Source organism: Orycteropus afer, unplaced genomic scaffold (genome assembly GCF_000298275.1).
Source record: "Orycteropus afer afer isolate SDZICR_OR568_19922 unplaced genomic scaffold, OryAfe1.0 scaffold00109, whole genome shotgun sequence".
Taxonomy (NCBI): Eukaryota; Metazoa; Chordata; class Mammalia; order Tubulidentata; family Orycteropodidae; genus Orycteropus; species Orycteropus afer.
Window position 1 is genome coordinate 3,076,946 of NW_006921696.1, and position 25,730 is coordinate 3,102,675.

General features: G+C 38.9%; 1 protein-coding gene across 1 annotated transcript in view; it reads left to right on the forward strand.

The window, feature by feature from the left end:
• VEPH1 (ventricular zone expressed PH domain containing 1) overlaps nt 1-25,730 on the forward strand; it is a 407,512-nt gene that overhangs the window by 333,675 nt on the left and 48,107 nt on the right. The window contains exon 11 of the mRNA XM_007943547.2: nt 22,039-22,156. Within this exon, the coding sequence (XP_007941738.1) occupies nt 22,039-22,156 (118 nt within the window). The remainder of the gene's footprint in view (nt 1-22,038; nt 22,157-25,730) is intronic.

Sequence of the window (25,730 nt, forward strand, 5' to 3'; positions counted from 1 at the left end):
CTGGAATTAAAATAAAGAGTTTAGGTTTTCAAAAGAAAGAGGTAAACAGTTTCATGCAGAAGAACAGCATGAGCAATAACATGAGCAAGAACAGCATGAGGAGGTGATAGGGAAAATAACTGCAGTGTGATCACAGTAAATATAACTTTAAGTTCAGTCATTTGATCAAAAAATATTTTTTGCTAATAGTTGCAATATGCCAAGACTGGACATAAATAATCACGGTCTCTGCCCTCATGGGAAACAGACAGTATATAAGTAAACAAACAAACAATTATACACTAACAAATATGGTTAAATAAAATAAAATAAAATTGCTGAAGAAAGTGATAAAGGGCGGGAGCATTTGCTGGATGGTCAGGGAAGATTTCTCTGAACAGGTGTCGTATGAGAGATGAGTTTTAATGGCAAAGAATTTGCAGATAGGCCCTGAGATCAGAAAATAAGAAAGAAAGAAAAAACCTACGTATGTTACATTAGTTTCCTTCAAATTTAGACGATACTTATCCCATGAAGAAAAAAAAATGTGCAAGCATTTTCAACATGTGTATATCTATTTATTTGGAAATTTATGCATGTGTTATGACATTCAAGGAGCCCTCGTGATGCAGTGGATAAAGCTCTGAGCTGCTAACAAAAAGATGGATGGTTAGGACCCTTCAGCTGCTCATCAGAAGAAAGATAACCTTGGAAACCCTGTGAGGCAGTTCTATTCTGTCTTATACGGTCACTATGAGTTGGAATTGACTTGATGGCAATGGGATTGGTTATTACTATATTCACTTTTTACTTCCATCATAAAACATCCAAAAGTATAAATTTTAAAGTAGGAGATTAATAAATGAATAAAACCATAAGTTTTAATATTTTCTTCTTCCTATATAACAGCAGATGCACGCATCCCAAGAGTGTACACACTCCACCTCCACAATGTTAGAAGTAAAAGGACCAGGGTGGCTGCAGCACAGTGAGCAAAGGGGAGAGTGAAACTGGAGAATTAGGCTGAAAGGAATTCACCCTGCCTTGTATGCCATGGCAAGAAGCTATTGCAGTCTAAAAGAAGCCGCTCAAGAGTTTTGAACAGGAGATAGCATTATCCAGTTTATGAGGTCTTTTTGTTTTAGGCTAGAATTTTTTTTTCCCAGTTCAATTTTTTAAAAATCACTGGGGTGATGCAGCCACTGTAGAAAACAGGTTGGCGGGTCCTCAAAAAATTAAACCTAGAAATTACCTTACAACCTAGCATTTCTACTCCTAGGCATAAACCCAAAAGACCTAAAAACAAGGGATCAAACAAAAATCCCTCAAACATGGACATCAAGGTTAATAGCCCCATTATTCTCAAGAGTAAAATTGTGGAAACAACTCAAGTGTCCATCAAAGGATTCATGGATAAACAAAATGGTATATACATACAATGGAATATTATGCAGCCATAAAGAGGAATGAAGTTCTGATACATGTTACAATATGGATGAACCTTGAAAATATTATGCCAAATGAAATAAGCCAGGCACAAAATGACAAACATTGTATGATTTCACTTATATGAAGTATCTAGAATAAGCAATTTGTGGGGGGAAAAAAAGTAGAATAGAGGTTGCCAGGGGCTGGGGGAAAGGGGTAATAGGAAGTTATTGCTTAATGTGTAAAGAGTTTCTGTTTGGGATTATAAAAATGATTTGGAAATAGAAATGATGATTACAAAACATTATGAATGTAATTAACACTACTGAATAGTACACTCAAAAATGGTTAAAATGGTCAATTTTATGTTATTTATATTTTTACCACAATAAGAAGAAATTGATACAGAAAATGTATAAATCAATCACAGAGTCTACTAATATGGATGCCAAATGAGAAAGGGGCAAAAATAGAATCAGGGTGATCAGCAAGGAGATTATTATTGAATTAAGGTAACAGAAGAGAGTAGCTTGAACTTGGGTGGCCCTGCTAGAGGTAGAAATAAATGGAAATATTAGATAGAAATTCTGGAAGTGAAAATGACATAGTTAATGGATCAGACAAAGAGAGAAATCAAACATAATGCTGAGTTTCTGGCCTGGTCTTATCGTTTATTAGCATGGGGGAAACAGGGAATAAACTAGGTCTGAAGGTGGGCAAGTAGGTAGAAGACAGGGCTGGGAAGCAAGACTTTTGGATAAAATGTCTCTGAGATGTCCCAATGGAATTGCCCAGTAGACAGTTGGATATTCTTGTGGGAAGAGGCTTAGATCAGAGATATAACTGAGGACATCATCAGCATAGAGGTGGTGAAAGCCAAGAGAAGATTAAAGCAATCTAGGAAGATAATATACAGAGGAAAGGACTCAGCTTAAGCCAGAGTCCAGAGAGCAGCCAAGAGACAAAGAAAACCCAGAAAGTGTAAGGCCACAGAAATTAAGACCTTTCAACAAGGAGAGAGAAGGCAAGTGTGTGGGATGCAACTGCCAGATCAAGGAAAAGTATCCATCCAATTGAGCAATTTGGAAAAAGCTGTTCAAATGGATTTCTCCGGCCAGCCAGCAGTGGGCTAAAGGATGAAAGAGGAGGAATGAAGAAGAAAAAACTGCCTAAAGAGTTGTTTCAGAAGCTTGGTGCTGAGTGGGCGAGGAAGCACAGGGAGTATGGAAATGTTTAAGATGGATGCCACCAGAGCATGTTTGTAAGTTGTTAGGATGATGCAGGAGAAAGGGAGAGCTTGATGACATAGGTGAGAGAAAAAGTAACTGTGTACAACAGACCCAGGTCAATTAGTAGATTTTTGATGAGTGAATTTTTGTTGTTGTTAGGTGCTGTCGAGTTGTCTCCAACTCAGAGCAACCCTGTGCACAGCAGAATGAAACACTACCCGGTCCAGTGCCAGCCTCACAATCCTTGCAATACTTTGCTATATATATCACAATCCTTGCAATACCTTGCTATATATATATATATAGGAGCTCTGGTAGCATAGTGCCTAAGGCACTTGACTGCTAACCAGAAGGCTGACGGTTCAAACCCACCAGCCACTCCTCGGAAGGAAGATGGGGCAATCTACTTCCGTAGTCATACTGCCTCGGCAACCCAAGGAGGGGTCACTATGAGTCGGGTGCGACTCGACGGTAAACAACAACAAAAACAAATATATATATGTGTGTGTGTGTATATATATGTATGTGTGTGTGTGTATATATATATATATATATATATATATATATATATATAATGATTTTTCAACTTTTTCCATGAAATAAGAGGAGAGGCCATTGACTCAGAGCAGGGCAGGAGAAGGAGGGATGGAATGTAAGAAGTCTGAGGAAAGAGAAGGTCTGAAATAGAAGTCTCAGAGAAAGGAGCTATGAATTAATTAGAAATGAGGAGCACCCATTTGAAATCTGAGAAATTATAGATTTGTAGTAAAATAAAGGTATGATTTTCTCCAGCAGTGAATGTAATAATGGTTTCAAGGTAGGGTAGATTTGTTTGAGAAGATAAAAGGCAAATATTTTGGTCCAAAGGAAAGACGTGAAATACTGAAGAGGCAGAGTCTGCACCTGGGGAAACCAATTTGGGAAACAGATAGATGATCTTTAGAGGCCAGAGAAAAGCAAAGTTTCTTCTGAATGAAGAAGACGATGGACCTGTGCCAAGTTTCTCTTAACAAGACTCCTCTACTTTCCCTTCCAGTCCCAACATATACTCTAATATTCCTTTTGGAAATAACAGCACCAGCACATTCATCACTCCACCGGCCAAGGTTAAGGAGACAGACAATGGCCGCAGGGTGATGCTAGACAGCACAGGGAAAGGGTTAGCTTCAGCACGAGACGACTCTTGCTCATAGTTTATATAGTACCAGTGGACTCACATTGAACCCCCATAGCCGTGTTATAGTTCATCGGGGATTAATGTAAGAGAGGTTTGAAGGTGAAAACAGTCCTTGAGAGAACTGACAAATTCTCTGGAGACAGTTACAAGCATGACTTTAATTGGTGCCTTAGGACCACTAAATTTGGAAGGCCAGCCAAATTCTAAGCTCTGTCTCCCTAAATACTTGTCTCTAGGTTCATTTGGATTCACATCTTTCCCATAATGGCTATAAATCAGGACCCTTCACTTAAACAATTCTGTACACATAACCCATTATATTAAATAATTGCACATGATTTAGCAAGCATGTTAAACATAAAATGACAGTTCCATTAGCTATTAAACAGTAGCTTTGTTTCCATTGTTATATGCTGGTCTGTTGTTTTATAGTTTTTGTTTTTAAATCCTCCAACCCTCTTAGAAAATCATTACCCTTCCACTTGGCTAATTAATGCATCCACATATTCTATACTTATATTGTACATACTTTTTAAATAAAATAAAATTGGACTAGAAATATTTTCTCAACTTAGCTTAAATTCTGGTTTATCACATATATTGAATTTCCTTCATGTTTCACAAGCCAGACTGTCCTATAATGAAGCATGTCAATTTTACTACTGTACAGTGAACATTCCTTCACAGGCAGCCAGATGTTCTGCATCAGTCAAGGAAGTTTTTTTAAAATTGGCTATAGAAAACAGTTGATGAAATACCTCTATTCCTGGGGGAACAGAGGTATGCCGTCCCTCTAAAATGTCTGTTCTCATCTAATAATGCTGTAGGTTCTTTTTTTTCAGTGATCAGTGCATGGAGAAAACCTTTCTCTTTATCCCTTGCTGCTGTCATGGATAATGGATATTGTGTGAATGCTTACAAGTGCTGGGTGCTAAACTATTAGAACAATAACACCTTTTTGCAAGCAATGTCCAAGTATGGTGGTTAGAAGTTTGGGACCTAGAGTTAAATTTTCTGGGTTTGAATCTGGGCTCCACCTCATGCTGGTAACAGTGCTTTTATTTAACTGCTCTTTGTCTTCTTTGCTAACAAGTGGCAGAAAATAATAGTATTTATTTCACAGGGATGCTGGAAGATTTAAAAGAAATAATGCATGTAAAATCTTTGGGAGAGTGACTGCCACACAGTAAGGGCTCAGTAAGTGGTAGTATGTTGTTGTATGCCATTGAGTCGATTCTGACTCATGCCTACCTACATGACAGAATAGAACTGCCCTGTAGGGTTTTCTTGACTGTAATCCTTATGAAACAGATCACCGAATCTTCCTCCCATGGAGCTACTAAGTAGAATTGAACTGCCTTTCAATTAGCAGCTGAGAGCTTAACCATTGTGCCATTAGGGCTCCTTAAATAGTAACTAGGATTATTTTACTGCACTTCCTTTGCAGGACCTCTCCAAACGAAATGAATGACCCTTTCAGTCATGTCCCCATAGCCCTTCATGCATATTTCAATACATTTTGTTGTTGTAAATTGTTATCAAGGCAGTGCCAATTCACGGTGACCTTATGTAGAACAGAACAAAGTGTTGCCAGGGCCGGCACCCTCTCCATGGTCTTTGGTATGTTTAAGTCCATTGTGGCAACTATTGTGGCAACCCATTTTATTGAGAATTTCTTTCATGTTTGCTGACTTTACCGAAGTCTCTCTCTGGGTGGTTCAAGCAGTTTACACTCAACTACTAACTGAAAACTTGGTGCTTTGAACCTATCCACCAGCACCACAGAAGAAAGTCCTGGCAATCTGCTTCTGTAACAGTATATCCAAGAAAACCATATGAAGCAGGTCTACGTTCTACTCTGTTACATATAGGATCATCACAAGTCAGAACTGACTCTATGGCAATGGAGATGTGTGTGTATATATATATATATATATATATACACACACACATACATACTTTACCAAATATGAAGTCATTGTATGTCAATATCAAAAACCAAACGCACTGCCATGGAGTCGGATTAGACTCATAGCAACCCCTCCTTGGGTTTCCGAGGCGGTATCTCTACAGAAGTAGATTGCCTAATCTTCCATCTGAGGAGTGGCTGGTGGGTTTGAACCTCCAGCCTTCTGTTTAGTACTCAAATGCCTTAGGCACTACACCACCAGAGCTCCCTATGTCAATATAGCAGCCAATATATTTCAGAAGAGTTTGCTTTGTGCTTCTCAAAAGCTGTAAGATCAGGGTCTCCCTATTCATGTCTGTATCCCCCAGCACCTACCACAGCCTGCGACAGAGTAGCTATTTGATAAATGTTTTGTGGTACTGTATTCTCAATCATGACAAAGGTTTCATTTGAGGATAAATTTTATTTTCACAAATAGTCAAAAATGTATTCAGATCCAGGTATCTTATGAAAGAAACGATTATTCAAATTGAGTAATATGTTTCCAAATTGAAAACAGGATTTTGCTAACATAGTGAATCTTGTTCTCTTGTGTAGCTTGTGAATGCACTCTGAAAACAATCTCTAAAGAGATTTCTAGCAGAATTTTGAGCAGATGCTCCGTAATACTTATTTCAAAGAATAAGTTTTTATTCCAGTTTTTATCTAAAAAACAAAATCATAACAATTTTGCTATCTCAATACTACGTATATCAAGAAAGATCTATCAGTGTGAGTATTTGCTTTTATATCAAGGATCCTGGAAATAGCCTGTGGATTGACAAGCTTTTGATTCTAGGATCATATTACACTCTTCCCCTTCAGGCTTCTAGTCTGGAATAATCATCAATTTTTAATTCGGTAAAAAAAAATATTTCCTAGAGTCCAATTATTTTCAGTGCATTTTTTACGTCACTTTTAATATAATTTTGTGTTTTACTGAAGACCAATCTGAAGGTTCAGGACATTTTTTAAAAAAAGAAGTCTGCTAAATGACAGTCCACAGAATCGTTTGATGCCTCATACCAGAGTCTGATAATTCTTTCTTTCTTTCAATAGACAGTTCCCTTTATAGGCAACCTGAATTCATCATGCTGCAGGTAAGCGCCTTTCTTCATGATCCCTCATCAGAACTGATGGGCAACATTAAAGTATCACTTACTCTAGCACTGGTTTAGCCTAGTATTTCCCAGACCAAGGCACATGGTTCCTAGAGACTTTGTTAAAATAACGTTCTTATGAACATTGCTGTTACAAGTGCCTATTTAAGTTGCTGCTTTCAAGCCCTTGGGGTACGTACCTAAAAGTGGAAATGTTGGGTCATGTGGGCTCTGGTGGCAGAGTGCCTAAGGCATTTGACTGCAAACTAGAAGGTTGGTGGTTCAAACCTACCAGCCACTCCAAGGAAGGAAGATGGGTCAATCTGCTTCCATAAGGATTTACCTCCTTGGAAACCCAGTGAGGGTCACTGTGAGTCAGAATCAACTCAATGGCAGTGGGTTTGGTTTTGGTTTATGGTAATTCTATGTTTAACTTTCTAGAGGAACTTCCAAACTGTTTTACACAGCAGCTGCACCATTTTACATTCCTAGCAGCAATGGATGAGTGTTCCAGTTTCTCTACATCCTTGCCAACACTTACTATTTTTCTTTTTTCTGAAAATAGCCATCCTATTGACACAATGGCCACAAAATGAACCCAAGCACACCAATGATCATGAAGATCACTGATGAAGGATCACTAGAAAGCAGTGGGTTTGGTTTTTCTTTTAATGACTAATGATGTTGAGCATCTTTTCATGTGCTATTGGCCATTTGTATATTTCCTTTGGAGAAATGTTTTCTCAATCTCTTTGTGCATTTTTAAATTGGATTGTTTGTTTTTATTTGTTGTTGTTGAGTTGTAGGAGTTCTTTATATATTCTGGATATTAATTAATCACTTATCAGATATATGCTTACCAAAATGTTTCTCCTATTCTGTGGGTTGTCTTTTCATTCTCTTGATAAGGTACTTTGATGCACAGAAGTGTTTAATTTTTAGAAAGTACAATTTATCTATTTTTTTCCTTTATTACCTGTGCTTTCATTGACATAGGTCCATTGCTACATCCAGGTTCATGGAGTCTTCCCCCAAGAGTTTTATAGTTTTAGCTCTTAGATTTAGATCTTTGGTCTATTTTGAGCTGATTTTTACATCTAATGTAAGATAAGAGTCCAAGTTTATTCTTTTACATGTAGATATCTAGTTCTCTCAACATCATTTGTTGGAAAGATAGATTGACACAAAAGGACAAATATTGTATTATTCCACTTACATGAAGAACCTAGAATAGGCAAATACACAGACAGAAAGCAGAGTCGAGGTTACCAGGTGATGAGGAGAAGGGAAGTGATTGTTCAGTGGGTGTAGAATGTCTGTACTCTCAAAACTGGTTAAAATAGTAAATTTTGTTACGTATGTTGTATGACAATTTTTAGAAATGCAAATTTCTGGGGCTTCTTCAGAGCTAGCAATTGGGAGTAGGCCTAGGAATCTGCATCTTTGACAAGAGATCCCAGTGATTCTGAGGCAAGGGATCCCTGAAACTACCCTTATGAACAAGGGAAAAGTTGGTGTGTCTTATTACCATGAAATCCAACTGGCTTGGCTGAGTCACATCCTCCACCAGATTCACTCTGGGAACCTAAGCCAGTCTGTTAACCTCACTGAGCCTCAATTTCCTCATCTACAAACTAAGAGCACATTCACCTCCCTCACAGCATTGTTAGGAAGGCGAAAGGAGGTGCTGCATTTAGTTAAACACCCAGCATAGTACCTGGCACAGAGTAAGAGCCCCATAAACAGCAGCTGTAAAACCATACAACTACTACTTCATAAACAGCAAGTCTTGATTAAATTACGTGTTTAGTTTTCTCTTGCCTGGCTTTATAACAATTTTAGATATCTTTGGAACTCTGCTCTGAATCTTTTCCAGTTTTCACCTCCATAGTAAGAACTGGATGCAATAGTCTACGTCTGACCATAGCCCTGGCACCTCATTATTCTCCTCTGTATGTGTGTCTAATTATTCCCTAAACAGGCACACTGAGTTGCACCCTTTATTTTCAGCATCTCATTAGCGTTCTCCATTTGCCCACCTTGTCATTTCCCATCCCTTCCCCAATGTCTTTTTTTCTGTTTCTCCTTTCAGTCCCCACATCTTTTTATGCCCATTTCTTTATTCACAGTATTAAATCCTTCCTTTTATGCTTGTCATTATTCCCTCCTTTCTACACAGCTCATTACCCCCTTCCATCTGTGAACTTCATTATGCCATTCCATTTTTATCTCATTATAGCCTCACCATGCACATGCTATTAACTCCTCCATTCATGCATAGCACTGCATTCTTTCTCCCTGCTTCTTATTACAACCTGCCCCCCCAGTTTAATGCTTCCATTTATAAATCACATTGCACCCCTCCTAAATGCCTTTATCCTTACACCCATCCATTTGTGCATCTCATTACACCATTATCCATGCATTTCTATATACACTTGTATTTGTACATCTCATTATGGCCCCATCAAACATGCACATATCATTACTCCCCTCTCAAATATTCATGTTGCATTACATCTTTCTATGTTTGCATCTCATTATGTCCAATGCTTCTAGGTTTCACAACAAACTAACAAAAGCAGGCATATAAGTATATTGCTTGCTTTTAGAAAACTAAGTATGTTTCTTAGGTACCTGACATCAGTGTTTCTTAAGCAGGACATTCATTTCATTTCCATATATTTATCAAGCTAAGAGACAAAGAAACTATATTTTATGTGCATAAAAAGAAGTCTTTTGTCTTGTTTTATTCCAACCATCATCATCATCATCATTATCACTACTTTTTATTATTTCTCTGCAGTTTACAAAGCAGAGTTATTATCTATAAATTGATGAATGGCAGCAACTCTGTGAAGTAGGCAGGTTGGGGATCCCAGGCATTCCACAGATTGGTTGGTGAGGGCATTGGAAGCACAGAAAAATTGAAGTGTTTTCCTAAGAAATGCCAGGTAATGATGCAAGTGGGGCTCAAACCCAGGTCTTCTAGCTCCCAAAAGGAAAAGGGAAAGGAAAAAAATAAGTCTTATTTCTAAGAATCACCTGTGTCAGTTAACACATTCTATGACATTCCTCTGCAATAGAACTTGGAGTCCTCATGCTTAAGGTTTATTTGTGTTTGGGGTAACAAAATAATGCAACATGTTTCAAACCGTTTGTATTTCATGCTTATCTCTTTAGTTCCCAATTTGAAGAGCAAGATTTAAAAAAAAAAAAAAAAAAGCCTAATATGGAGTCTTTTGACAAGAATAAGTGCAAAATTCAGGAGAAAAAGATGGTCCTTTAATGGCTTTCACTACCAAAGCCAAATAAGGCAAAATAAGGAGGCTTCTCTATGGGGGTTTAAGGGGCCAGGGAAACCCTTCACAGACTCAGAAGATTTCTCCCTCTAAGAGTCTAGCCCCTGCCAGTCTCTGCTCCCCTGAACTATGTTCTCTGCCCCACTTTTATTTTCATTAAATTATGAAATAGCTCACAAGTTTAGAGACATACAGAAATATGATACCCATTACCACCACAAGACAGAAGAGATGTTTACATTTCTTCCACATTGGCTTCAAATATCTCCCTTTTAAAAAAGAATGAAACTGTTATAAATATTCTCCTAAGATTGATGTGCATTTTTACCATGGGTGTTTTTGTACTATCACCAAAAATTTTTACCTAAATGTTTTCATATTGCAAGTGTGTTTTGCAATATGCTTTCCATACTTACATTACATATTTTTTATTGTGATTTGGGTGGAAGTTTGCAAAGCAAATTCATTTTCCATACACATTTTGTTTCATGATATTGATTGCAGTCCCCATAATATAACAGCTCTCTTCCCACTTCCTCCTTGTGGTTACCTCTTCCCTGTGTCCTTCTTTCCTATGCTTTCCTGCCCTCTGAGCTTTCTCCGGGTGCAAATAAGTGCACTTCTGATCTCCCTTGTTTGATTGTTCTAGGAGTGTATCTACCTGGTGTCAATGTTCGCCTTATACATCTGTCTTTGGTTTGGTTGGAAGCTTCGGGAGTAAGTTAAGTTCCAGGATCCAAGATTGACTAGGGCCATAGTCCTGGGGGTTTCACAGTTTCTGTCATACCAGTAAGCCTGATCTTTTTTATGATTTTGAGTTTTGTTCCACATTTTTTCTCCCACTCTGTCGAGAATCTGCTATTTTGATCCTTTTCCGAGTGGTTGACACCAGCTAGTTCTTCTGGTCTCAGGGTCGTGTAGGCTGAGATTCCCATGGTCCACTAGTCCCTTGGACTAATTGTTTCCATGTGTCTTTAGTTTTCTTCAATCTTCTTTGCTCTGGATGAGGAGAGACCAATTGTTGCATCTTAGATGGCTGCTTGCAAGCTTTTAAGACCTCAGTCACTATTCACCAAAGTAGAACAATGTTTTTGTATGGTATCTTATGCCAATGGAGCTTAATGTCCCCACAACAATGGTTCCAATCCTGTGGGGCCCAGTGACTCATGCCGTCAGGGTATTTGGCTGTGGTTAAGAAGTTATTATAACTTTTCTCCCATTAGTTCTATTATACATATAACATCCTTATTGTTGTTATTGTTGTTGTTATGTGCCGTCGAGTCGGCCCCGACTCATAGCGACCCCTCCTTGGGTTTCCTCCGAGGCAGTATCACTACGGAAGTAGGATTGCCCAACCTTCCTTCCGAGGAGTGGCTGGTGGGTTTGAACCGCCAGCCATCTGGTTAGCAGGCAAGTGTCTTAGCCACTATGCTACCAGAACATCCTTATAGCACATACAAATGCATATGCAGAAATAGCATACGCCAAACTTATATATGGTCATGAGTAAATTCCTTTTTGCCTAGACATACTTGATCATTTAGCCTGTCTACCTATGTATCCACCCATAGATTAATGTCTGTTATTACTGATAATGCAGTAGTGTGTATGTAAAAGTATTTATCTTTGCTGTTGGTACCTCTTGCGCACCTCTACGCATCTTCCTTTCCTTAATGCTATTGTATTGGCCACCCGCTCAATACTTGTCTCTTACCTATCTATCAATTTTCCCTCCTTCCCCTCCCATCCCTAGTAACCAACGAAGAACATTTCCTTCCATATGTAAATTTTTCCTTGACTTTTTGTAATAGTGAACTATTACAATATTTGTCTTTGTGTGATTGACTTATGTCACTCAGCATAATGTCCTCAAAGTTCATCCACATTATGAAGTGTTTTGTGAATTCTACCTTATTCTTTAATGTTGCATAGTATTCCATTGTGTATATGTAGTATAGTTTGGTTATCCATTCCTCCATTGATGAGTACTTAGATTGTTTCCATCTTTTTGCTATCGTGGTAGTGCTGTGATGAACATGGGTGTGCATATATCTGTTCGTGTCCCAGCTCTCACTTCTTTTTTTTTTTTTATTATTGGGATTTGGGTGAAGATTTACAGAGTAAATTCACTTTTCATACAGCAGTTCACATATACTTTGTCTCATGTCATTGACCAAAATTTACAATGCAGCAGCTCCCCTCCCACTTCCTCCCCATAGTTACCTCCTCCCAGTGTCCATCCCTTCATACTCTTCTGCACCCTGAGCTATCTCCCTGTGCATAAGCAGCCCTTCCTTCTCCCTTGATTGTTCTCTCCAGGGCGTGTGTCTACTTGAGGTAAACATTCAACTCACATGCCTGTACTTTGTTTGGCTGGAAACCACAGTTGTGGGTTCAATTCCAGACCTGAAGGGCAACTAGGGGCCATAGTCTCAGTGGTTACACCAGGCTCCATTGGACCAGCAAACCTGGTCCCCACCTTCTTTTTTTTCGCCTCCAAACAATTTTGAGTTTTGTACCACTTTGTTCTCCCTCTTTATGTAGGATCTCCTACATCATTCACATGAACTTATAGGCCCATTGTCTGCCAACCCCATATATGATCTTGGATACACTCTCCATTTAGACACACCCAATTGTTCAGCCTGTTCACCCATCTATCCGTCCCTATACCCATGTTTGCTTTCACTGACAACTCAGTACTGTATATGCAAAGGGGTTCATATTTGTTGTCTGTACTGCCCATGTAACTCTCTATGTCTTTCTCATCCTCAATGCTGCCATATTGGTCACTCACATTTGGTACATCCAGCTCTCACTTCTTTAGAATATATACCTAGTAATGGGATTGCTAGATCAAATGGTATTTCTATTTCCAAATTTTTAAGGAATCACTATACTGTTTTCTACAGTGGTTGTATCATTTTTCAGTCCCACCCTCAGTGTTTGAGAGTCCCAATCTCTCCACATCCACACCAGCATTTGTTATTTTCTGTCTTGTTGAACTTAACATTGCATTTTAAAAATACACCTATATTCACACACACAGAGCTAGCTCATTCATTTTAACATCTATAAAATTTTCCATTGTATCAATAGACCATAGTTTATTTTATCCATTTGTCTACTGGTAGGTAGTTCAACTTACTTTCCATGTCTGTCTTGATCATGCCAACTTCACCAGTGCTTTGCACTATGCTCTATCTGTTCAATGATTGAAATTCCAACAATATGGGAAATAGTGCCTTCCCTCTAAGTCAAGGAAAAGGTCAATTTTGCCCCTCTGTAACTACTGCAAGTAGAAAACACATCAACAAAAATTATAGTTCTTATAATAAAACTAGACCCTGGCCAGATGTTGACATGCATTTTTGTATTAAAATAATAGTAACTTATAAAAAGTCTTCTGATTCCCAGAACTTGGGATGTTTCTCACCAGCAAAAGGCAATGAAGATGGAGGAAAAAAATGCAATGCTTCCCACAGGTGTGGTTGCCTCTTCCTGTGGTTTAAGAAGCAATGGTTTAGGAAGTCATTGGAGACTGTTGCTAGCCCCTGATACAATCAGACTTATATGTTGATGGTTATCAAAAAGCAGGCCTATTTCAGACATGAGAAAGGGGCATTGGATGGTATTCTTCCAGAGTAGTTGGTGTGGAAAAGGAAATTCCCATACTCTGCTGGTTGAAGTGTAGACTGGACTGCCATTTTGGAAAGCAATTTGGCAGAACCCAGTGAAGTTAAACATGTTAATACTGTTAAATTTTTTTAATGTCTCAGCAAATACAAGTTTTCTAGAGCAAAGCATACTACTACTTACCTATAACAAATAAACAAATAACCACATGGGTTCTGTTTGCTTGTTCTCAGCCCTGGAACAATACAATGAGGACCAGATGTCATCCTTTATGTACTGGGGTCTGTAAGTAAGGAACCCTAAAAATACAAATCTAGGTATTTATGTAAGGGAGGGACAACAAAAGGGAGGAGAGAAAAGTCTTTGCTCTTTGGGAAGGGTTCCGGGTTTTTCCTTTTGCTCTTTAGAATGGAAGATGACTAGTGCCCCAGCTTGGTAACACATAGATGTCTCTATGATCCTGGATCTCAGCCCTCCTTGAAATATAAATGCATAGCTATACAGTAGTCAAGGGATCCTGAAAATATAAACCTAGGTATTTATTTAGGTGAGGGATAGCTGTACCTCCCTGGGGCAATAAATCTTTCCAGATGGTCTCCCACTTTCTAATCAGTCATTAATTAACTTCTACAGCTTGTTCTTTTAGCCTAGGCCCCAAGTATCAGTAAAATTTACCCGGAAAATCCTAACTGTGCATAAATATAAAAATATTTTCTCTTCAGTTCTACAGATAAACTCTGACCTAGCAATCCCACACCTGAGTGATTATCTCAAAGAAACTCTTGCTCACTTCCCTGAGTGGACACATATTAAAATATTCATTGTTGCATAGTTTATGTAAGTGCAAAGTTGGAGGCACCCGTGAGGCCCCTCACTAGGGAATGCATACTATGAAATCGCTTTGCAGCAGTGGAGGTAACAAACTGAATACATACAAAACACCACACAGAGATCTTTAGTGAAACAAGCAAATCAGAATGAGGCCAATGGCATAGCATCATTTGTGAAAATGAAAAATAACTAAACATTGCTAGATATTTTTCAAGGATACATACCTATTCAAAGACATGTAACAAACACCAAAGAGTGAGTGCTTTCATAGAAGGGAGGTGTGAGGAGCAGTCTGGGAATGTAGGTAGGACCAAGAATAAAGGGGAAAAAATAAAGAGAATGAGAGATGGGCTTTACTGCCGATTATAACTGTATAGCTGAAGAGTATGATTATCTTACCACCTGACTTCCAAAGGGGGTGGGGGTGGGGGGACCACTGAAATTCTCTGCTTTCCAGTATGAAAGAATATGTAAATGATGCCTTTCATTGTTGGTGGTTCTGGTGGTTACATTTCACACCATTGTAAGGAGGCCAAGGTTTCCTTGAAATTTTGAACATCAGTAGTCCTTTGCTCTTACTTCCACCCTGACAAAAATATCTTGCTGGTCATAAGAGACTGAAATTTAGAAGGGAAAAAAATGGATTTGTAAAGAAATTAATTAGGGTTTTATCAACCATTTATAAAGTTTGTTATATAGCTTCACTCAATGTGCCACCTTCATTTCTACTCAATTCATATGCTTATGTTAGCTTTCCCTTAAACTGCTTTATTTAAACTCTTGCCTTGTTTATCACCAAACTTCTGTAGTCAGATTAGTTTTTCATTATTCTTATGTGAGCATGAATATTTGACTTTTTCAATGAAATCATGTAGTCTATCATATTCGTTAGTTCTTAAATGAAAGAACTTTTCTCTGAAATGAATCAAGTGTTGTTCCAGTCACTTGAAGCCAGACCATACTTGTGGGTAAACCATTTCGGTTCTTCCCACCACACTGGAACCCAACAAGGGGAAGAAGAGACTAAAGTCTATTTAGTGATCTGTAGTAATAGTAAGATTTCATTTTATTTAGATCCACAATCAACACCCATGGAAGCAGGAGTCAAGAAATTAAATGACATTGCATTGGGCAAATCACCTACAAAAGAACTCTTTAAAGTGTTAAAAACAAAAACAAAAACAAAAAAAACACAGATGTCACATTGAGGACTAAGTGCACCTAACCCAAGCCATGATATTGTTACTTGTCTCACATGTGTGCAAAAGCTGGACAATGAATAAGGAAGACCAAAGCAGAATTGATACCTTTGAATTATGGCGTTGGTGAAGAATATTGTATATACTGTGGACTGCCAGAACAAACGAATCTGTCTTGGAAGTAGAAGTGAGGATGAGAGACTTTATCACGTGTACTTTGGACATGTTATCAGGAGGAAACAGTCACTATAGAAGGATATCATGCTTGGAAAAGTAGAGAGTTAGCAAAAATGAGGAAGACCTTCAACAAGTTGGATTGACACTGTAGCTGCAACAAAGGGCTCACACATACAAGCGAGTAAAGATGATGCAGTAGTGGGCAGTGTTTTGTTCTGTTGTACAGAGGGTCACTATGAGTCAGAACCAACTTGACAGCACCTAACAACAACAGTGACAGTAGGAAATCTGCCCATTGATTTCACGTAGTCACGCATAGCTAGAGTTTCCTTACTAATATGGGATAAAAAACCAAGAGACAACAGAACAAAGCACAGGTGACATCCATGTTGAATACTGAAACACACTGTAAATTCATCATGTTAACAAACTCAGTGCCTCTGCTTAGAATCTGTCTCTTACTTGTTACCCTCCTCCTTCCACACACATCTCAGCCTTCTGCCAAGTTTCAAAATAGGCTAAGTTCAATTTTCAAACCTCATCCTCATCCTTCCACACTGCTCCATTTGGAATAGTAACTTGTCTCTAATTTTCAAGAATGGAGTTTGTGCATTTGGAACCAGACTATACATTTTGTCACGTGTAGTCAACCTATTAGGGAAAACTATGAGCATACATACCCAACTCAGTTGCTGTTGAGTCAATTCTAATTCATAGCAACCCTATAGGACAGAGTAGAACTGCCTCATAGGATTTCCAAGGCTGTCAATCTTTATGGAAGCAGACTGCCTCATCTTTCTCCTGCAGAGCAGCTGGTGGGTTGGAATAGCCAAACTTTCAGTTAGCAGCCGAGCGCTTTAAACACTGCACCACCAGGGCTCCTGCGCATATGCACAGGAAGATGTAATGTACAAATGTGTCGCATGCCAATTAATGGGCACAAATCAGCTATTTCTATATCCGGTCCAAGGGTGTAGGGTTGCTTTCCTGTGTTTTACCCCAGTCAGGGCACATCAGAATCATCTAGGAAGCCTGTCCAGAAATGCAGATGCCCAGCCCCACCACAAACTCCCTGGGTGAGGCTTTCAGGGTAGGAACCTGATCTGATGTTTGTAAGAAGTGCCCTGGAGATTCCTGATGCCAGCTCTTCCTGAGAACTGCTGATCTGGGAAACCTAAGGGTCTTGACAATAAGCACTCAACAGGCCATACTGAAGGATTCAAACAAGCATTCTTCTTCTGTTACTGGTATTATTCTAAAAACTTTATTCAATAAAATTGGATAAAATGAGTAACTATAATACCCATGGAGATGTAGGTATAGTTTTTAAAATAAGTACATGCTGTAAAGGCTCAATGGTCATAGTTGAATAGACATGAAAATTGAATGCCTAAATCCTACTATTGATACAAACTATAGAGAAGACCTATGTGCCTCAATTAGTAAACATTTTTTAAAAATTGATTGAACATCTATTATGGGCAAAGTGCTATACTAAGTATTTTCATAAGCTACAGAATAATATAGAAGTTAGTCTTCTTGCTAAGGCGCTTCAATCCAGTTGAAGGCCAAAAGAGTCACAGCAGAAGAAGTTCAGTAACAATCATAATCACACACAAATTAAGAGGTATCCTAATTTTTCTTTGTGAGGAATACTGTAGACCCAATGAATTACCTTCTCACTTCCTTGGAATACAAAGACCTCATCTCTTTCATCTTTTTATCCCTGGGTCCTGACATATAGTAGATGCTACAAATTGAATTCAGTAGTAATATTTTTCAGAAATTCAAAAATATAAAAAATTAAATTATAGATATCCTTTAAAGTCTCTTGTGCTACTTTATTCATCCAATGTACAGTAATTCTTACAAAACACTATGCCTATACAATGTAGAATGACATAAATTGTTAATTTTCTCTCTTCAGCAAGTTTATTTCACACCCTGAACTCCACAGAGGTAGAGTATGTGCACTAGTAATAGCCATAAAAACATAAAGTTCTAACTGCTATGTGAAAATATTGGGAATTGTTTTAAAAAAAAATTCTCACTTACATTTCTTAAAACATAGTTGAAATATTGCAATATGTGCCTCGAGCTGATTCTGTTAACCAGAGGCACGCAGAGGACATGAGGCAATCCTATCTCTGTATCTGTAACTAACCCACAGATGGAGTTAGAACAGAGTTTAAATGTACCAGAACCCGAAGTTCTTCTGGATGTATGTGCTTTCACTGATTTCTGGAAAATTACTTCACAGCACCTCTCATACTACATAGACCACCTTAATAAGAGCCAGAAGTCACTTTGCACTTTTATAGAATCCATATCCTCTCATCTTTCTGTGCCTCTTGGCTGGTTTTACCCCTAAGAGGCTTTGCAAGAGAATTTTTATATAGTTTTCCACATACTTACTCCTATCAATGTTTTTTTCTTCTAAAACTAGAGAAACAGTCATTTAACCAACTGGTTTAAAAGACCATTTGTTTTCCAATGACTTTTATCCTTTTGCATTAGACAATGCTTATCAGAAAAACCCTTGCTTGGGCATGTTTGCTATGATTACATGTAGGTTTTTTAAGTCAACAGAAATATTTTGAACATCAAAATTCTTAGAGGTTTATTGAGGCTTGATTTGGAGTGCAATTGGGAGATGTAACTCCTTTAAGTAGAATCACGATTTTCACTGAGATCTGGCCAACAAGATGTTACCTTCCCTTTCTCTTCATAGCACAATCTCTCTACTAGTTTCCAATAACAAATTACCACTGATTTAGCAACTAAAAGTAACACACATTTAGTATCTCACAGTTTCAGTGGGTCAGGAGTCCAGCATAGCTTAGCAGGGTCCTCTGCCCAGGATCTCACAAGGATGCAATCAAGGTGTTGGCTAAGACATGTTCTCATTGGAGGTTCAAACAGGGAGGGTCTACTTCCAGGCTTTCTCAGGTTATTGAGAGATATAATTTCCTTGAGGTTGTAGGACTAAGGGCCTTGTTTTCCTACTGGCTGTAAGTTGCAATCTGCCTTCAAGTTCTCGGAGTTACTCCTGGTTTCCTGCCACGTGACCTTCTCCAGGGACAGTTCACAACATGGCAGTTTGTGTCTTCAAATCTATCTGCTAGAAAGATGGTTCTTTGTGTGTGTGTGTGTGTGTGTGTGTGTTTAGGAACATAATCATAGGGTTGACATCCATGGCCTCTGCTCTATTCTTGGTTAGAAGCAGTCACAAGTTCCTCCCACACTCAAGGGAAGGAAGTTATACAAAGGGTCAAACACCAAAAGTTGGGAATTACTGGAAGTTACCCTAAAGTCTGTCTGCTACTATCCCGTTGAAATTGAAACACTCAGAGAGTGACTCTCCTTACACTTAGATCTGAATGATTTTTGTGACTCTTCTGGTGTCTAGTTGTCTCAAGGAAAGTTTGTGGTTTCATTCTCTTGTCTTAAAAAAAAAATAAAAACTGCATAGTAATTCTTGGGCAAATCCTGGGGAACCTACAAGACTCAGGAGGGTAAAGAAAAGATAAGCAGAAAAGAGAAATATTGACCTCAAGTACATTTAAGAGGTCACAATTCCAAAAATTTAAGGATCACTGGTTGTTAGTTTGTATTTGCTTCTTTTGTGATTTATGTTGCTTTGATTTACAACCAATATTTGGAACTACATATGTTTCATCTGCTCTTATTACCAACTTGGCTCTTATTACCATCTTAAGCACTTCGTAGAACTACTGTCTATCTTCTACATTCAGTTCCCTTTGCACAATACCTAAATCCTCAGAAGAGGTGAACCTGCTTTGGCTTCAGAACTTGAACACTGGGATGTAACTTACCATCTGTTTTAAACTTTCCAAGTAACTTTTTGCCGACAAATGTGACTTACGGGCAACACCCTGGGACATTTTGGTCTCTGAACAGGAAAAAACTAAAGAAACCCCTAAGCATTATTTTAGGTACTTTGTTTGCTAGTAGTGTTTTTGGTGACTGAAAAATTGATCTTTAATTGTGTGGGAAATATAAAAGTGATCTGCATGCCAATGGCCAAGTACAGACTTCAGAGATTTGGCAGTTTTGAAACTGATATTAATGAACATCTGCCTTTTTTTCCCCATAAATTTTAATATAGATTTCATCCTTTGAAATCTGCAAAACTCCCAGGTGCTTCTTCAGTTTTTATCTTGAGGAATGTAGTTTTTTAAAAAAGACAGGCTCTGTTTTTCACACTAAACACATTCTAAATCACTTTTACTAAAACAGCATTCCTGCATATACAGGGCCTATTGAAATGCCTGTAACATGATATTAAATGTTAGCAACTCAAAATGCTGTATTCAGAGTGCTGAGCCTCTGAATCTTCCAATCCCAAAGCATGAGCCATAAGGGTCTTAATAAAGTAGCTGACGTGGTGCCTAAAGGCATTTGAATTGCTACACCAGAAGGCTGACGGTTCAAACCCACCAGCCACTCCTCGGAAGGAAGACTGAGCAATCTATTTCCATAGAGTTACCGCCTCAGAAACCCAAGGAGAGGTCGCTATGAGTCGGGAATGACTTGACAGCAGTGAGTTTGTCTGATTTTTTTTGTTTGTTTGTTTGTTTAGTCCTAGTGTATACCTTTCATTATTCCACAAATATTTATTTAATGCTTGCTTATGCGTCAGGCACTTTCAGGCAGCCAATACAACAGACAGCCTTCCTGACCTCAGTGTGCTTATGTTCCAGCAAGTGAAAATGTTCTCTAAAAATAATTTCCTCTGAATTTTTATAGTATCTTCCAAACAGTTCAAACCAGCAGTATTAATCCATCCCGGATGCTTGATTAGACTTTGGAATACAGTTGTGAACAAAACAGGCACGTTTCTGCCCTCAATGAGCTTTTAGTCTACCACGCTTCTCACCTCTGCTAAGAAATGTAGACATAGAAAACAGGAACTTTGGAGCAGGATCTGCATAGTCGTTTGACCATTCCTCATTTTAGACTCATTGTAAGCAGTGAAAATGGTACCTACCTTCCTCAGCAATTAGGGATGTTAAGAACTACTACTATAAGTAGGAGATAAAGTGTGTGGGCCAAAGGATAGGGGAAAAAAAATCACAGCTCAACAGAAGAACACATACATGAGTTGTGTACGTACAAGGCTAGCAAGGACATTAAACCTTCTTAGAAAAGCAACCTTTTAAGGGTGTAGTTGTGGCCACCCTGTAACACAGGATACAAGTCATGTACATAACAGAAAAGCCCCAGGGGGACAGTAAAGCTATTTAATTTGCTTAGCCTAATAGTTTTCTATCCATTTACAGTGTAATGGAACCTTTCTCCTAAGCCTCTTAAACAGGACATTGGCGAGATGCCACAGGGCACATAAAACCTGGCCGTCTTCTTGGTGTGTCAATTCTACTTAACTATTGGAGGAAAAAAAAAGTTAAAAAATTTACTGATAAGTAATTTAAGACATTATTTCCCATTAAAACCAATGTAGCCATATTATGGAGTAGAATGCAAAATTTACATCTATATGTTAGGATAAAGCATAAGATTAAAACGCTGCTGGAGACAAGGGCTAAGGGGTTAAGTCCTCCCCCATATTTTCCATCAGACCACTACAAAGCCAACATACTAAAAATAACAATATTTTTTATATAGATCATTGGTTCCAAATTTTATGTAAAGTATAAATACATAAAAAGACAAGTACCCCAGCGGTGTCCCCTTCAACCATGTTGCCACTTGGATGCAAGGAAATTCTGGGCCACTTCAGGCTCTGAATACTCACTCCCTACCACTGACACCCAGGCCCAGAGACCATGTTCATTCCCTATGGACTCAAGAGCCCTCCCGACTCCATTAAAGCGTTTGTGATGATCGTTCTTTTCCAAGGCTTGCCAAGAAGGTTTTCTCTATCTTCCCTCTTGTTTTTAGCACTGAGATAAAGCATCAGTTGTCCTGATTCCACTCCCTTTTCTCGTCTCAGAATACTATGGAGCAGGCAGATCAGCTTATGTTCTTTGTGCTCTGTGTTCCTGACATAGGATCTGGACCAGGTACAGCTCCATCTGGAAGAAGTGAGATTCTTCGATGTGTTTGGCTTCAGCGAAGCAGCAGGAGCATGGCAGTGCTTCATGTGTAACAACCCTGAAAAAGCAACCGGTGAGAGGCTCGATTTGCTGCTAAGAACAGTTTGTGCCCCACAGATTTACAGGAATCCATGAAGCCTGATGTTCTAGTTGCCTTTCCCCTTCCGTAGACTCCTAAATCACGCAAACATCCTAAGGTGGACCTGATCTCCTCTGCTTTGCACTGAGAATGGTATCTCACCCGAGTGGTAGTAAGAGTAAGATATGCCAGGGGAAGAAAATGTAGAATGGGAAATGAGCAAAAGAAACAATGCAGTACAGATATGTAGACTTCAAGAAAGCAGTGTTTGTCATTTTGCCATGAAAGCATTCTTCACTTCAACCTCAAAGACCCTCAGGATTTGAAAAAGGCAGCGTTCTGTTGAGGTATACCACAAAGTCTCAGAGAAATGAGACTGCTCTCAAATTCACCATGTCATCTCAGTTGCTGCTACACTTTTGCTTGGTAGGACAGTGTTAAGAACAAACCATTTAAAAAGTAAGGGATTATTGGAGGAATAACCTCAAGGCTGGCTCAGTCTTCCCCTCCCTTTCTGCCGCCAAAGGAATTTGGTCTACTGACTGTGCCTAAAGATAGTAATTTTGAGCAAAAATGAGCCAAGCCCTGTGCTAATCATGTCAGGTATGTTATGTCATTTAATTTTCACAATAATCTCATGAAGTGAATACTAACATTACCTCTGTTTTACTGATGGGGAAACAGACATCGAGGAGTTTAGTAACTGTCCAATATCACCCAGGTAATAAGGAACAGCTGCAGGGTTTGAACCCAGCCTGACTCCTGAGCCCACAGTCTTAACTATTTCACCATTCTACTTCCTGATCAAAAAACCTGTTGCTATCAAGTTGAATCGATTCCAACTCAAGGCAATCCCATGTGTTACAGAGAAAAACTGCTGCTTGGAGTCTTCTTGGCTCTAATCTTAGGAGCTCTGGTAGCATAGTGGCTAAAGCACTTGACTGCTAACCAGAAGGCTGGTGGTTCAAACCCACCAGCCACTCCTCGGAAGGAAGGTTGGGCAATCCTACTTCCGTAGTGATACTGCCTTGGAAACCCAAGGAGGGGTCGCTATGAGTAGGGGCCGACTCGATGGCACATAACAACAACAACAACAACAATCTTTACAGAACCAGATCCCCAGGTCTTTCTTCCATAGTCACTGGATGAGTTCAACCCTTTAAAGTTAGCAGTTGAGCACAAACCATTTGCACCACCCAGAGACCTGGCCTAATCTTAACAGTGGAAATAGGCTGAAAATTAGCCTCTTTCAAAATGTTGTATTGTCCTTGGAGACAAAATATTTCATTACTAATTTGCTCCTTGAGAGAACACAGGGTTTTCAATGCTGATGCTGCTCAGGATCTGCAGTTTAGACCAAGGGAGTAGTGTTAAAACACTTGAACACAAAGCCACTTTGTAGATGAGCCATTTTGAGAAAGCCGTTCATTATACCATCTGTACTCATTCCTTTAATTTTGGGATTGTGTGCATCTTAAAGATTATCCATTGTGGCAAGTCTATCCTCTTGTTAACTGCCAAGATGTTGAGGCTGAATCAAAAAAGTGAGCTTATTTGACCAGATGGAGATGAGAGGGACTGGTGGGGAGGTACCAATTAAAATGCATTACCCCATGGAAAAGGGAACTGTATGGATGGAAGAATCTGGCAGTTCAGGACGCCAGCCTTTGTGAGGCACAGATTGTTGGCTGATTACAGAGTCTGGATTGAGCTGATGCCAGAGTGAACACCCCAATTTTAAAAAAAGTTAATTTAAGCAAATAAGGGATTGGGAAATTGAATGTCTTCATTATAAACCTTTCTAATTAGATCTTATTTCACCTATTAAAATGGCAGAGCATTAAAGAAACTTTATTTGAAAGCATGACAAAATAAGGTGCTTATCTTAGGTGGCCCTGAGAGGAGGTCCTTAAGGGTTTCCACTCCAAGCAAGCAGAGTCCTTCATTCAATAAATATTTCATAGTATCTGGCCAAGGGAGGTCTCAAAGAAGGGGCTGAAAGTTCAAAACACAAAGTGTTCCTTTAATATATGTTTTCTCAAATTCACTGCCATGCACTTGAAAAGAACATTTTGCACATTCTCTCTTTCTTATTTGTGTTTCTCACAGTTAAATATAGGCTGAGAACATACAGCAATAAAAATTCAAACAAGGCCAAATATTTTACAGCAGAACATATTGAATCAAAATGTTTGGCCCTGAAAGCTTCAGTGTGTTTGGATTTCTTTGCTCATTTCCTTTTGCTATATGAAAGGGGATTTGAAGCTGAGAGAAATCCTATTTTAAACTGTTATTTTCACCAAAACCCTTGACTTCCTGAAAAGTTTATATAGGTTGTAGATCTTATCTTATTTTTACATAAGCATATAATTTATATATTTAATCTAAATGGAAGGTCAAACGACACTTCTGCCAAATACAGTATTCAAAGAGATGACATTTGCATTCACATTCCACTTAAATTCTTAGTTTGAAGATGATCAAGACATAGGAACAAACATTCTAAAATTGGTCGTGCACAGCTCACATGCTACTTACATCTCATTTTCCATTCATGCCATGCACGTGTGTTGCATTGGTTGAGTGTCTTCTACAGCCTTGGGATAAAATCAAAACCAAACTCTGCCATCAAGTTGATTATGACTCACAGCGACTGCCACTGGGTTTCCAAGGCTGTATATCTTTACAGAAAAAGAAGGTCTGGTGGCATTGTGCTTAAGGCATTTCACTGCTAACCAGAAGGCTGGCAGTTCAAACCCACCAGGCACTCTGAAGGAAGACTGGGCAATTTACTTCCGTAAAGATTTACCACCTCAGAAACCCAAAAGGGGTTGCTATGAGTCAGAATTGACTCGATGGCTGTGAGTTTAGTGTTGTTGTTGTTTTAATATCTTTACAGAAGCAACTGCCTCATCTCCATGGAGTAGCTGGTGGGTTTGAACCACCAAACTTCTGGTTAGCAATCAAATACCTTAACTACTATACCACCAGAGCTCCTTGAGCCTTGGGATAGAAAGATAAATAAGGTGCAGTGTCTCTGCTATGAAAGGGTTCACAATCCAGTTAGGGCCAGCAGGCATATATCAAAAAATCAAACATATTGTCCTGTACATTTTAAACATGTAAGACATACTTACAGAGTGAGTGAATGAACAAATGGATGAATGATATTTAGAAATGGCAAAGTCAAATATGCCCTGAATATTAAAATATGATGTACTCAAGGTAGTAATTCTGTGTTAAGCACAGCAAGTACATCCCTGTACCCTACCCTGTACATTTGAAACCTGTGGTAAATGGACTTGGGTGCTTGTTTCCTCCCTGAGAGAAGGCAGCACATGTGTCCGAGCTTCCACTTCCTGGCTCTATTAGCACCTGCCTGTACCGTGTCTGAGTCCTCTCCCTGTTCTGGGTTCCATCAAAGCCCCTGGAGAGTTCAGATTCCCTGTCAACCCAGGGGAGGAACAGTGTAATTGGAGTGTAGTTCAAAAAGCAGATGAAATTGAATTTTTTGGTATTGCTTTAAAAAGGGACTGGCAATTCATACAATGATTACTTTCCAGCATTC